Source organism: Trachemys scripta, chromosome 4, assembly GCF_013100865.1.
Source record: "Trachemys scripta elegans isolate TJP31775 chromosome 4, CAS_Tse_1.0, whole genome shotgun sequence".
Lineage (NCBI taxonomy): Eukaryota > Metazoa > Chordata > Testudines > Emydidae > Trachemys > Trachemys scripta.
In genome coordinates this window covers 13,852,584-13,867,202 of record NC_048301.1, presented here as the reverse complement: position 1 = coordinate 13,867,202, position 14,619 = coordinate 13,852,584, and the positions used below count along the sequence as shown (strand labels likewise).

Genomic DNA, 14,619 nt, shown 5'->3' with positions numbered 1-14,619 from the left:
ATCGCGGCCCCCACTGGCCGCGGTTCGCTGTCCTGGGCCAATGGGGGTGGCGGGAAGCGGTGCGGGTGAAGGATGTGCGGCCACCCCCATTGGCCCAGGACAGCGAACCGCGGCCAGTGGGGGCCGCGATCGGCTGAACCTGCTGCGTCAGCAGGTAAATAAACTGGCCTGGCCCGCCAGGGTGCTTACCCTGGCGAGCTGCGTGTCAAACGTTGCCGACCCCTGTTCTAGAAATTGGTGAGAAAGGAAATATCTGACCATCAAGTTTTCTCCCTACTTCCTTAGGATGTCTTAATTTTTCTGAATGAAAAGTATAGGTATCCTTTATAAGGATATCTAGTAAGAAAGATTTGTGGATGACATATATAAAGTATGGGTAAGATTCTGTAATCCTATCCCTTTACATCCTACTGCTTCTTCTCCCTGGTACAATGTCCTGGTTTAGCTCCTATGTAACCCAACTGATGTTTTATAAAAAAAAAAACTGGTTTCTTTTGTTAATATTTTATAATTAAATAAAAATGTTTGAATAAAAAAGTATATAACATATTTGAAAGACTTTTGACACTAGAAAAAATAGGTTTTAATTTCAGACTTTGAATGGAAAATGTAAGTAAAAGGAGAAGTGATGAGAACATCAAAGTTCTTGTTATGCCTATTAGGAAAGAATAAGTTTGTGATAGAACTATCTAAAAGCCTGGAGAGGAAGGGGAAGGAGTGGAGTCATTGGTGACTGGAGAAAGGGAAGTGGCTACTTGGTGGAATTAACTGTCATTGGATACTGATCAGCAATTGATGGAAAAAAAGGGAAAGGAAAAGACTTGAACTTGACAGGAAAGTTGCAGCCTTCTTTTATATTAACAATATCACCTCTAACATAGTACACAATGAATAATTTTAATAAACTATTGAAACATTTTACTTTTAATGTATTCCTCCAGACAGGTTTTAAATTCTCAGGTCCACTACTGAACACAGAAATAGAGACAAAAGTAAAGGAGGAACAAAGGACCTGATTTAAAATCCATTGATCTTCAATGGGCTTTGGCTCAGGCCCTAAAAAAAAGAATAAACTTTGACATTAATGCAGGATGATTGGTTGAGAATGAGAAGTGACTTGTTAGTGGTTATAGCATCCATAATGTATTCAGAAAACTGCAGAATATTGTGTTTTAAATTGATGAAGATGGCATTCAAGAATGCAGTGAAAATTATAATAAAGAAGCTTTTGCCATTTATTCAGACAATAAAAATACAATGAAAGAAATAAGAGATCTGCTCAGTTAGAATCCCTCTAAACTTCTGAAATGTGGTCAGCACACTGATAATTGAGAAAGTAGGAACACCCTGGCCTCTACAGTCCTGCTATACAGAATGGAAGTTCCTCAGGATCATCTTCATGGTTGGTTGATGTAAAAAGGAGGATTAATGTACTAGCTTGTAAATAACATTCAGAGGAACTTTCAAGAAGATAGTCTCTACATTTGTATCCAAATACCATAAGCAGTGCTTAATTTGTAATGAAAGAGGTGCCAGGGCTCAAGCAATTTTTTTTACTTTCATAACTGACTTGGCTAGCCCAGAGGAGCCGGGGCTATAAACTGCAGAGCCTAGAGGTGCCGGGGCTCAGCCCTGGCAAGCCTTGGAACAAGTGAAGCACTGACCATAAACATATTGAAATTTACATTGAGTCTGAGAAGACTTTGAACGCAACGCTGGATTCATTTTACACAATGGAGTCTACAGAAAAGGACGTCTCTGAGAGCTTTGACAGATTACAGGTTGATGATACCTATTGTCATAATCTCTGTGGAAATCTGTCTTGATCTAATTAACAGGAAAGAACTGGAATCATACAAGGACAAAACTGAAAAACGATTTAGATAAACTTAGGTAACTTTTCCATTACCTACCTACCATGACTGATAACAAATACAAAGGTTGAGCCCAGAACCAAAAGAAGAGGATGAAACACGGTTGATGGAATCTAATCCTGGTCTTCCTCCTTCTCTTCTAGCATTTAAATTTGAAAATCCAGATATTTATCCCATTTTTTTGTTTGAGAAGGAGACTATGTCACAGTGTGTTGCATCAATATAGTGGGAACTTGTGGAAGTAAAATCATAGAAGACAAGACATCCTGCTGGTTAACTAACAATCAAATGTATTTTTAGCACATTTGGACTGGTTTGGTTGAAACTTTATAATAAGCTAAGTGTTGGAAAAGCAAATAAATGTGGTAACAGCACAGTAGTATTTAAGGGGAGCTATGAAAGTGATAAGCCTAACTTGTTAGACTGGTGTCTTGAATATTGCATGCCTATGTTTTACTTCAGAATTGCAAACTCTTCACTTTGAACAGTGTGTCTTTTTTATATCTGAGGAATAAATATGCTTGCATAGTGAATTTCATAATAAATGTTTTGTGTTTCATTTAATAAAAGCTTCTTCTTTTTTTTTATTTCAATGTTAGTTTGTTTTCTCCAGAAGAAAAGCAGAGATTTGTTTTTTGAATTGAGGAAAGTCACAGCAATGCCTGTGTGTGTGTGTGTGTGTGTGTACTATCAGTCTCTGCTGTTTTAAAAACTTTGCCCTTTTTTAATGTGGCTTTTTGCCCAATTGTCACTACATGCAGTGATTTGTAATTACATTTTTAGTCATAAATAGTATCAAACATTTATGACAGTAATATTAAATTGTCTGGATGGATAATGTATTTTTCATTTACTTTTTATTTGCAATTTTAATGCTGTGGTAAATGTTGATTATATCTTCTTGTGTCTTCTCAGGATCTGGAATATATTATTTCCTATTCAATATTTTTGCAGTCCTGTTCAGCAAATTAAATGTCAGGTCTTTGTTCTTTAAATGTTTGTCTTCTTGCCAGCAATTACACTAAATCAGCCATTATTGAAGTCACTGTTTATATCCTCCATTTTTAACATTATTTATATAGTGCTATATGTATATATGACAATGTACAATAAGTGAGTTTTTGCCAAGTAACAGGATCTTGCCCCAAAGACCTTACAACAGAAGCAGGAACAATACAGCTCAATACAAATTTGGAAGATTCTTTGAATAGATGGATATTATTGTTTTTTGAAAGAGAGGCAGGGATCTTGATATATGTATATTATTCGGAATAAAATAATCTAATTTACTGATTATATTCCTTAATCTAATATTTTTACAACTACTAAACGATTAACACAAGAAAAAATGAAGGCGTCCAAAATATTTTAAAATAATTAATTTGTGATTTTACAGACTATCAACAGTTCACTCTGCTGTTCTGGAGCCACAGAATTTGCTGTAGAATCTATTCCTGCTGCAGAATTGTGTAGCAGAATATCCACTTTCATTTAAAAAAATAAGTTTCTAACTTTCTGGTTGTGAAGAAAATTTTAATTATGGGAATGTAAACTGATGCGATGCTGTTTTCTTTTGTCTGCAAACAGACTGTGAATCAATACCTATTTGTGATGTGAATTGCCCTATTTATGTCACCAAGGTGTTACCTCTGAAATCTAATTACGATGACATAATTGCCCACAGTGTTAACTACTTCATGATGACTGTTTTAGTTGCAACATCAAACTATTATGCTTATCTCACAATTCCAAACCAACCCCTATATCTTTCTAAGTGCCAAAAACCACAAAAACTTCCTACTAGATTTCCAAAACATCTAGATTCCTCCCTGAGAACTTTCACAATGCAGTTGTACATTTTCAATACAAAATTCTGCATCACATTTAAAACTGAAGATTTAGGGGCAGTGTAAAAAAAAAAGAATTTAATATTGAAATAAATAACAATAAATAATTTAATGATAGGATAATCAAGTATACAAATAGTCCTAACCAAAGGTGCCCATATGTTAATTTGGTGGTCTTAGTCCCATTAACAAATGACAGGGCCCACATCTTAAAAATCAGCATTACAGTTGGTGCCCTTGTTTCTAGCCTTAAGAGAATCCAGAGGTTCAGTGAGCATGTGGATCGCGTTCTCTGCTTACTCATAAAGGTTGTTCTTTCAGGTAACATTTGAGATTTAGCAAGATTTGAGACATTACCTATGCTTGGCATCATCCATGTTGTACCTTTCTATAGATAGATTTTATTTGTGCTAGTTTATAAAGATCCATTTAGCCCATGCTTTTGAGAACTTCATTGTCTAGTCCTGTCAGTCAGGTTTCTTTTGTTAAGACATGGAGATCAGTGAATTATTTTAGATGGTGCAGACAAGTAGTCTGGTTTGATTTTGATTTGGAAAAAGTAACTAGGAGCTAGATTCACAAAAGCACCTATGTCCAACATTTAGGCACCACTCACGTTCACAAAATCACTGTTCAGCTGCCCCTTAAATCCCCTCAGATTTATTTGAGCATAAGCTTTTGTGGGTAAAAAACCCACTTCTTCAGATGCACGGAGTGAAAATTACAGATGCAGGCATAAATATACTGACACATGAAGAGAAGGTCATTACCTTACAAGATACAGCCTATGTCACCTGATCCAGTAGGCATGCTCTTGAGCAAGCCTAACCTGCACAAAAGACAGCTGGGAAGTTGGGGGGCAGGTGGTGTGTGCGTGCATGCATCAGAATTCCCAGCAGCTTATGCACTTGTTACCTAGAATGTGTGGGAGAGACAGGTTTGAATCCCCACTCTGCTTGATTTAGTTTAGGGACTTGTGCCCAGGTTATCTACATCCTAGGTGGTTGCCCGAACCACATGCTCTTGGCTATTCTGGTGTGGAGATCTCTCAATCTCTTCTGTTGAAGCTGTTCAACTTTATGTATGTAATTAAATAGTCATTGGAGCAGAGACTTGAACCTGATTTATCCACATCACATGGTAGTGCACTAACCACTGGGCTATTTGGTTAAAATAGGGGTAGTCTATCTCTTCATCCTCCCTCCACCTAAGCCAGGTCAGCCCTAACTCCAGGAGAGGGTTCATGGCTGAGAATCCTGAGCAGAGATAGGTGCCTCCCACTGGCCTGTCAGTCATGTAAGGCCTAGATCAATGGGCTCTGTAGGTCTGGGCCCTAAGCCCTGGCTTTTTCCTCTGCATTTCACTCCTAGGCAGGAGTGACTCCGTACTCAGCTTGGGGGCTTCTGCGAATCCCTTTCTTAGGTGTCTAACTTTCCTCATGCGTTGTATGGGAAGCCTGGATGCCTAACTCAGAGCTGTGAATTCCATTGGGTAGCAGGCTTTTAGGAGTTAGCACTGCAATGCCTACGTCCTCTTTGTGAATGTAGCCCTATGTTTTCTTTAAAAAGTGAGACTCATCAAACAGTAATAATTGGCAGGTTTTCTAAGCCATATATGTTTTTGGACTCACAGCTGTAAAAGCTTTGGGAAAACAAATTTCTGTCTATGAAAACTTTTTTCTACAGAAAAAATCCTCGTTTGATTTTCAAATAATAAGATGAATAATTTGTATGAATTGGCCCCAGTGAAACTGATTGATTTTATTAATCTTCTTGATGTGTTTAATTCGGAAATAACTTTTAATTAATAAATAAATCATTAATACACTTTTTAACTTGTGCCATAGCTGGAAACCAACATATGTAGTTCTTAGCAAGCATGAAGAATATTTGAATAACAAACTCAAAAACTGCCAAGAAACTACAGAAAATGACAAGTAAGTATGAGATTATTTTATGTTAAGAATACTTTCAAGCAATGATAATAAGCACTCTAGCTGCTAAGTGTAGAAATCTGCAAACTACATTGCAGGGAGCTATCATTTTTTAATCGATACTTTTAATTTTCAGGACAATAACAAATGTCTTCATAATTGAAAGAATATTCATTAGAGATATATGAGTTCATGCATATTCAGAATGTTCAGGCTTATACTAATATTGAGACATATTTTATCCTTACGCTTGTACAGCACTCCAGTTGATGTAAATACACAAAAATTAAGGGTCAAATGTGGCCCTTCATTAGAAATGACTCCAAATCCTAACTACTTCCCAAGTACATATTGGAATTTTTCAAACCCTTGCTCTACTGTATACAATTTAAGGAAAAAATTCCTCCTTGAAACAGAGACCAGTAACATTTCAGGTTTGGCAGCCATATGTTGTAAAAACCAGTGAGTACTAATGAGAAACCATTTAAATAGTATTAGCCTGATGCCTGCCATGACTTATCTGTCATCGCTATGACATATTTCTAAGTACACTGCAGTGTCAATTGTTTTAGGATAATACAGTAGAATCTCAGAGTTACAAACACCTCAGGAATGGAGGTTGTTCATAACACTGAAATGTTTGTAATTCTTTGAACAAAACATTATGACTGTTCTTTCAAAAGTTTACAACTGAACATTGACTTAATACAGATTTGAAACTTTACTATGCAGAAGAAAAAAGCTGCTTTTAATCATCTTAATTTAAATGAAACAAGCACAGAAACAGTTTTTTACCTTTATTTTTAGTAGTTTACGTTTAACAGTACTGTAATGGACAGCATTTGCTATCTTTTTTTTTTTTTGGTCTCTGCTGCCTGATTGCATAGTTCTGGTTCCAAATGAGGTGTGTGGTTGAGTGGTCAGTTCATAACCCTGTTGTTCATAACCCTGAGGTTCTACTGTAGTGAAGTAGTCTTTTTAAAAAGCATTCAGAAAATACAGAGGCAGGTATAAATACACAGCACATGAAAAGATGGGAGTTGCCTTACCAAGTGGGGGTTCAGTGCTAACGAGCCAATTCAATTAAGGTGGAAGTTGCTGGTGACTACACACCACACAATTAAAACACTAACCCAGGAACCAATCCCTGCAACAGACCCTGTTGCCAGCTCTGTCCGCATATCTATTCAAGGGACACCCATCATAGGACCTAACCACATCAGCCACACCATCAGGGTCTCGTTCACCTGCACATCTACCAATGTGATATATGCCATCATGTGCCAGCAGTGCCCCTCTGCCATGTACATTGACCAAACTGGACAGTCTCTACGCAAAAGAATAAATGAACACAAATCAGACATCAAGAATTATAACATTAAAAAACCAGTAGGAGAACACTTCAGTCTCCCTGGACTTATGCCCAAATAAATTTGTTAGTCTCTAAAGTGTCACAAGGACTCCATGTTGTATTTGCAACATGGTTTACCTTTATTGATTTAACACAGGATGATTACCTTTCTATGCTATGCTCCTTTTCTTTCCTGTGGTTTCCAAAGATGATATTGATCACTTCAGCACTTTTTGTGCTGAATTGCTTTTATATTGTCTTTGTTTTTTGTTTGTAGTAATGCCTACAAAAGCATTCCCGAACATTGTTGGTTTAAATTAGAGAATAAAATATTTTTTTTAATGTGGCCTTTTTTACTGATGCTACGTATTTTTTTAATTTTGGGGATGTGTACTCAGATGATTTCACTGGACTTATACCAGCATAAAATTGATTTCGGGGTCAGTCCTGCCAGCTGGTGAGTGTTCTGGCCTTATCCAGCAAAATGTTTAAGGAATGTGAACAGTTTCATTTAATGGGACTAATTTGTGTGCTTACAGAGTGCTCAGTACCTCCTAAGAGAAAGCCCTTAAACCAGTTATGAATTAGGCCCCTGTTCGTTAACATCGAAAGCTGAGAAGCACTTAAGGAAGCTGGGCCATAAATTGGTTCAGCTCCATTGAAATCAGTAGAACTGTGTCAGTTTATGCCAGCAGAGAATTTGGCCTGCTGTATGTTTTATGTTAAGCCATATACAAATGAAACCATCTGAATGCTGCAAGGCTGTCTTTGGACATGTATATTCTGCATCACTTTCAGAACAATGAGAAACGATTGTTTTCATTTCACAACTGTGTACTCTGTTTTGTACTGCATAGTATTCAATGAAAGGGAATAATTACAGCCAAATAAGGTTGTATTCATCATACCCTGACCTTTGTCAACAGAGTAACAGATCTAACTGAGTTGATTTTTTTTACATAATTAACTTCTTTCTCAAGTTAAATGACTTACAATACATTAATGCAAGAAATATTCTGAATCAAAACATTATTCCACTTTGTTGTTTTAACAGGAAAATGTATCAGGATCACATGAACCAGTATAAAGAGATTTTGAAACAACACAAAGCAAAATATTCAGAAAATGCTCTTGCTCAGGAATATTATATGAAAAAAAAAGAGATTGAAGAAATCCGGAATAGAGTTCTGAAACATTCTGAACAATTTAAATGGAAGGAAGCTAACCTTTTGGATATTTTAGGTACCGGTATTACCATATTAATAGGGTCCAGTTAAATAATAATAATTTATAGTCCATTGCAAATTCAAAGCATTGTACAAACATTAACTAATTAATCTCCTTCATAGGTAAGAATTATTTTCTCCATTATACAAATGGAGTCAGTGGCAAAACCTGGATTTCAACACAGGGCTCTCTGAGTGCTCATCACTCAGAGTCACATGTCCTTTGGCTTGTGGTAACAGGTCCTTAGAGTATTCCATTGTACCAGAGGCTTCTTTTACTATTTTGAAGTTCATTTTCAAACATTTATTTTATGTTGTTCCTAGTATTGTTGTTGTTCTCTGTGTCTGTACTATATTGCTCTTTCTGTACAGCACTTTAACACAAATGCAGAGTACTTCCCCAACCGATTAATATTATATATTAATTGTCTTTGCGAAAAATATGACATTAGTGAATGAACAATCTAAAATGCAACTTTATTTTTTCAGAGCCTGCTCCTTTCAGGTCACTTTCTGATTGGGCGTTACAGATGTATCCATGACACATTCTCAATATTTACTGGCTGGTGGGTAGGAAAGTTTATGTTTGGCTTTTTCACTATCTTTGTAGCCTTGAATGTAGTGATGATGATGGGCGATCACTTGTTACCGAGTTTGATCATTTTCCATGGGAGTTATGGGTCCTCAGGTGGCTAATAACAGGGCCACCCAGAAGATTCAGGGGGCCTGGGGCAAAGCAATTTCGGGGGCCCCTTCCATAAAAAAAAGTTGCAATACTATAGAATACTATATTCTCATGGGGGCCCCTGCGGGGCCGGGGCCTGGGGCAAATTGCCCCACTTGCCCACTTGCCTCTCCTCCTTCTCCTCCCCCCCCGGGCGGTCTTGGCTAATAAGGCCAATCCTTGAACCACAAGTTCTATTACAAGGAGGGCAGATGTTTTCAGGCTCAGCGGGAGGCTGTTGATCACGACTGGAAGCCAGTCTCGCCTTCCTTCTGCGCCTCTTGTCCTCTGCAGCTCGGCGGCGAGCAAATGTGATAATAGCCACAAGAAATTACTGTCATTAAATTACAACTTTACGCTTAGACGTTATTTCTGCAGGAGTTTTGCCCGAGGGAAAATTGAGGGCCAAATAATACCCTCCATGAGTGGGGCCCTGGAGGAAGAAAACTGAGGTTCCTTTCATGAAGTTTCTATCAAAATGTTCCATTAGAGAAGGGTGGGGTTTGGCTACACCATGGAAGAATAAGAAGATTTAGTCTCCAAACCTTGACTCAAGAGTCTGCCTAGGCTATCTGCACATATAGCACGTGCCTCTGCACTCTGCTCCAAGACCTCCTGAAGCAACCCCGCCGCCTCCCAGCTGCATAACTACATTGTAGCTGCACAACAAGGTAACCTCCAGAGCAGCTTGGGGGAGGAAATGCTTTTCTCCAATCCACAAGGGTTCCGCTGAACCTCACTGTCTCTCCAGTGTGGATCTGGAACCTGAAAGGGCTCCGGGACATAGGTGTGTGTGCGCACACATGTAGGAAACAGTGCTGTGTAGCTGGCTGGACCCCTCTTCCCACTTATTGGTCAAATATTGCCATTTCTTACCCGTTTGCACCCTCTTTTAGTTACAATGGCAGTTACATGCACACAATTAAGGTAACATCTGGCCCTCAGAACTTACTCATTCAAAACTCCCATTGGCTTTAAAGAGAGTTTGCTTAAGGACTGAGTAAAAACTCTGGGCCAGATCCTTACCTCAGAGGGGTTGCCCTTTCATGAATCTCCCCATTTCTGCACATTATGGGAGATCAGCCAACTCTTCAGCACCCTGACCACCACCTGGGTGTGGCAGAACTCTTTCTGAATATCCAATGTCTGCACTGAGGGGATAAGGGTGTGATTGGGTGGGCTGGGAGTCCATGGACCTTATCTGGAAAAGGGAATACAGTCCTAGAGTACTTCTAGTGCACAATCCCTTACTGTGACCATCAGGGAGTCCCTGTTAGTGCAGCTCCAATGGATTCAACACTAATGTGGAGGCACATAGCCTGCACATAGATGACCCTGGTCTCCTTGATTCTGCAGGCTTGTGCGTGGCCCTTGCACCCTTTTTGTGAGGGGGCACACTCCATTCCCCTGACAGACAATGTAGGAAAATCTCCAAAAATAAATCCTCACTAAGATTTCCTCCCCCAAATCTCCCTACAGCAGATTTTAACAGTGCACGGGACATTCAGGCCCTGCGTATAGGACTTCAGCATATGACCCAATGGGAGTTTTGCCCCTTATAGGGATCATATAGGTGTAATTCATCAACTGTGTAGATAGAAACTTTTTCAGTATAATATACATACAGATTTAATAGTTTAATATCTGTATTCTTTGACATGACTGTATGTCATACATACTATACTCACTGATTCTTTAACATAAAAGTGCTTATCTGAGGCAAAAAACACAAGACGTCCTCAAGCATGCTGCAGTTTTTACCCAGAAATCTTTTGAACTAGAGAAAGAAGCAAATGAAGTAGAAATGAAAATTAATTATTTCAAACAGGTAACAGTGTTTTAATATATAATTTAATTATATACAATTGTATTTTACATTTGTATATGCATGGATATACACTAATATGTATATATGTGTCTTTCTATAGTGATAACAGTATATTGTGTTTCGTAGCACACAGGCATACAGGATGACTCCAGAATTAGTAATTACTGTATTGTTTCTGTTGCATTGTAAGTGTTCTATTTAGGAAAGGGGGAAATGTGACTCCATGAATTTATGGACTCTTGAGGATTGCCTTATATTGATCTCAGCTTACACCATCATTCCCTCAAGGCACAGTGTCATGGTGACCTCCCTTCCAGCTCAAGAAGGCTAAACCTATCAGTGCCATCCCTAAATGCGCCACAGTGCTCCCAGTTCCTGCTGGCATTTAAGATGTTGCAAGTTAACCTTGTGAATATTAATGTATTGTACCTAAATATGGAGTTCATTGTCAGAATGGCATACATTCCTGTTCTCTTTTGAATAGATGTAATGCTAGATAGTTCTGTCTCAGATGATCCTCATCTCCACAGCTTGTGCCTTTGCACCAGAGCTAAACATAGTCCTGTCGGGTAGCAGAAGCGCTGCTCACAGCTAGGACCACCTTCCTAACAAGGTGTGTGTAAGGACAGAGCCATGGCCCCACACTCCTAACACACTGCCCAATTAAGCTGGCTTGATGTGGAGCAAGGCACACTGTATACCTGTCAGTGGATGCTGAAGCTGTTACCCCAGCATGCAGTGCCCAGGAGGCATTTCGGCTAACTTAACCAAAATTCCTTCTGTGGCCCTGTGGCCCCTCTGCACCCAGAGAGGGCAGTGGCAGTAAGTCACAGTATGGCCCATAATATCCAGGTTAGCTCACTGTCAGTAGCGTTTCATCCAGAATACCTTTAGCATAATAAGATATATACTGTATGGGAATTTAGAATTCCTTAAATGCTTGGGAAATTTTCTCCAGTCCAGGACCTCTTGGTGATGTCTTCCTGAACAATTTATCCTGAGTTCTTCTTGAAGACTCCCACAACTTTAGAAGCTGGGGAATTAGTCTCCAACCTGAGTATAGCATTATGTAGTTGATGCCGTGTTGGAATTATTGTAATACATTTATGCACGTTAACCAAACAAGAATTAAATGTTAATGAATTTTTAATTCATACTCTTATAGTCCCACTATAAAGAGCTCTAGGACACTGTTAAAATGATTTTTAGGGACTTACATAACATCCCAAGGCTGAATTTCTGTGATACTTTAGGTCACGTTCTAGAATGTGAACCGGCAGGTGTCTACAAAAAATTGTTGGAGAGAGGTATTTGGACATTGACTACATCCACTCTAGCTTGGTGAGCTTTTAGAAGAAGTGGAGATCTGGAAGTCTTGAAATATTGCTGAGCTACAGTGAACTTACATTTTGCCTTAGAGAAGACCTAGAGAGAGAGAACGTGTGAGAATTGGAAATCACATAAAAGGATCGGATTATCTAAAACACACACATCTCTTTGTAAACGTGGAAGATATGGGAAGAAGGATTATTCTCTCATGTGAAGATTTAGCATTAGGACAGATATTTTTGTTTCATCTGATATTGGTTTCATGCTTCCTGTATATATTAGTCCAATTCTTTATTATTTGCTCTTATTTTGATATATTACTATTAATTTGCTACTTGCTGGCTTGCTGCAGATAGATAAAGGATTTAGAAGGGGAACAATAGCCTAAATTGATCCATCATTGAAACATACTTCATTATATCAGAGGCATAAAAATGATCAAGAAGCTCCATTGCAGTTCTATAAACTAAGGGACAGTCCTGATTCCATAAAAGTTAAATCAAAACTGCAGTGGGAACAGAGTCAGTCCCTACCTGAGTATTATTTATTTATTTATTTATTTGTATTACTGTAGTGCCTAAGGATCCGAATCAGAGAAGGTCCCACTGTGCCAGGCTCTGGATAAACACTTAATAAAATGGCTTAGGGACAGTAATGTTATAATAACTAAAGAGACCATCTAAAGAGCTCCTATCTATGAATAGATTTAGCAACATCAGCAGACATCTGTGGCAGGCTGTTAATATTTTTTGACTTTTGACATTTATTTTATTCATTACTTTTTAAGCACTTTGAAAGGAGCACAGAAGATCAAAATCATTCTAAAATTATTGAAGGAAAAAGTAAAAAAAATTCAGAGAAAAGGAAGGCGTTTAAAGAAAGGTAAACTTTTAAACTCAGTTCTACAGTCTGCGGATAAGTGTGATGGGGCAAAGCCTGGAACCGTGTATAAAGTCTGGCATCTCTGGGGCACTAGAATTTTCCCTCAGTCCAGTACAGAGAACGCGCTCAACTTCTCCACAGTGGCTTCACCAGCCCATTGGTGTAGTTTGACTTCTATATTTGGGGGGCAGCTCCTGTCAGGCAAACAGGGCCATGAGTGGCGCGGAGGGGCAAATTCTGTGCCTGCCCGAGGCTTGCAGTTTGGGGGGACAACACACCTCCTGCCCCCCAAACTACACCCTTGGTTGTGGCTATGACTGCTGCACTTCTCATCCCAACACAAATGGATTTAATTATTTTAGTAAAAGCTGCGGAAAACTTGATTTTAAAAAGCTGAATTTGTCTGAAGATATCTAATTCAAATCTGTTAAGTGTTGATCTTTGATTCACACCACCACTGCTTAGATTTATGTATACATCTTGCAGCTGTTGAATATTGCTGCAGTTATTATGAAATCAGAAGTAAGAGCCACGTCATCTTTACTACACAAAAAGAGTTGTAAATATTTGGTGCATAACTAACAATATGGGTTTTATAGACTTCCAAATGTCATCTGTGATCAGTTCATTTTTTGAGCCACTTAAGCAATCTAAACCCTAATTTAATTCTTAAAAACATGCATGATTGAAAGCTGTATAGACAGGATTAATGGCTTAGTAAATTAGTCAGTGGTCATTTACAACTGAGCCTTAGTTTAATTTCAGCTGGTTTACAACTGACTGAAAATCATTGTCAGGGCCAGCCTGAGTTTATATTGGACCTTTGGTGAGTACTAAAATGGGGACTTAACACCATATAAAATTGCAAAACTCTTATTTTAAGCTCCAACTATGTCTTAAGGACTTGGCCTGATCGTTGTGCACTAAATTGTCTTGCATTATGATCTCCTTGTAAAATGAACATGATATATTTTTAAAGCTTTTAAATTAGTGTTTATTAGGCTAAAAATGGAAGCATTTATCATTTTACTATCCTTTAAATCTCTTCCAGAAATTCCCACTCGTTGAAGTCTCTGTTTGTGTCCTCTCACAGACTTAGGATGTGTTCAAATGTTTGATTTCTGATGATTTGGACATGTATATCAATTACATCTGTATGAATATGTTAGCATGCATCCCTGTCTCCTTTTTTCCCTCTTTTGTTGGTAAGACTTCAGAAATAAGAGAAGCAAAAAAGGCTAACAGTAGTCAAGACTAAATAAGAACAAACTGAAACTCTTCAGGTGGGATTTCCAAAAAAACTTAAGATCCAGATCCTCCAAAGTATTTCTCTCATTCATTCAAGTGTGAATTAGGTATCTAAATACCTTTGAGGACCTGGGCCTAAGTAAGTTAGGAGCACAGATTCCTTTGATTTTTCAAAGGGACTTGTGCTCCCAAGTGACTCAGTCTCTTTTGAAAAATCCCACCCTCTGTTTATCAGTTATAGATAATGTGCTATTGCTCAGAAAGGTTGAAGTCTTAAAAAATGACACTGACATATGTAATGTTCATGCTCTAGGTTTTCCAAAAGTGTTTGAGAGACAAAGTGCACAATTGTTTCTCAGTTTGACTAGAGATTTTAA

At 38.3% G+C, this 14,619-nt stretch overlaps 1 protein-coding gene across 1 annotated transcript in view; it reads left to right on the top strand.

Moving 5' to 3' along the window:
• The window catches only part of C4H14orf39 (chromosome 4 C14orf39 homolog), a 40,893-nt gene that overhangs the window by 3,625 nt on the left and 22,649 nt on the right, over positions 1-14,619 (top strand). The window contains exons 3-7 of the mRNA XM_034767914.1: positions 5,568-5,657; positions 8,060-8,247; positions 8,721-8,763; positions 10,663-10,783; positions 12,900-12,994. Of these exons, the coding sequence (XP_034623805.1) occupies positions 5,568-5,657; positions 8,060-8,247; positions 8,721-8,763; positions 10,663-10,783; positions 12,900-12,994 (537 nt within the window). The remainder of the gene's footprint in view (positions 1-5,567; positions 5,658-8,059; positions 8,248-8,720; positions 8,764-10,662; positions 10,784-12,899; positions 12,995-14,619) is intronic.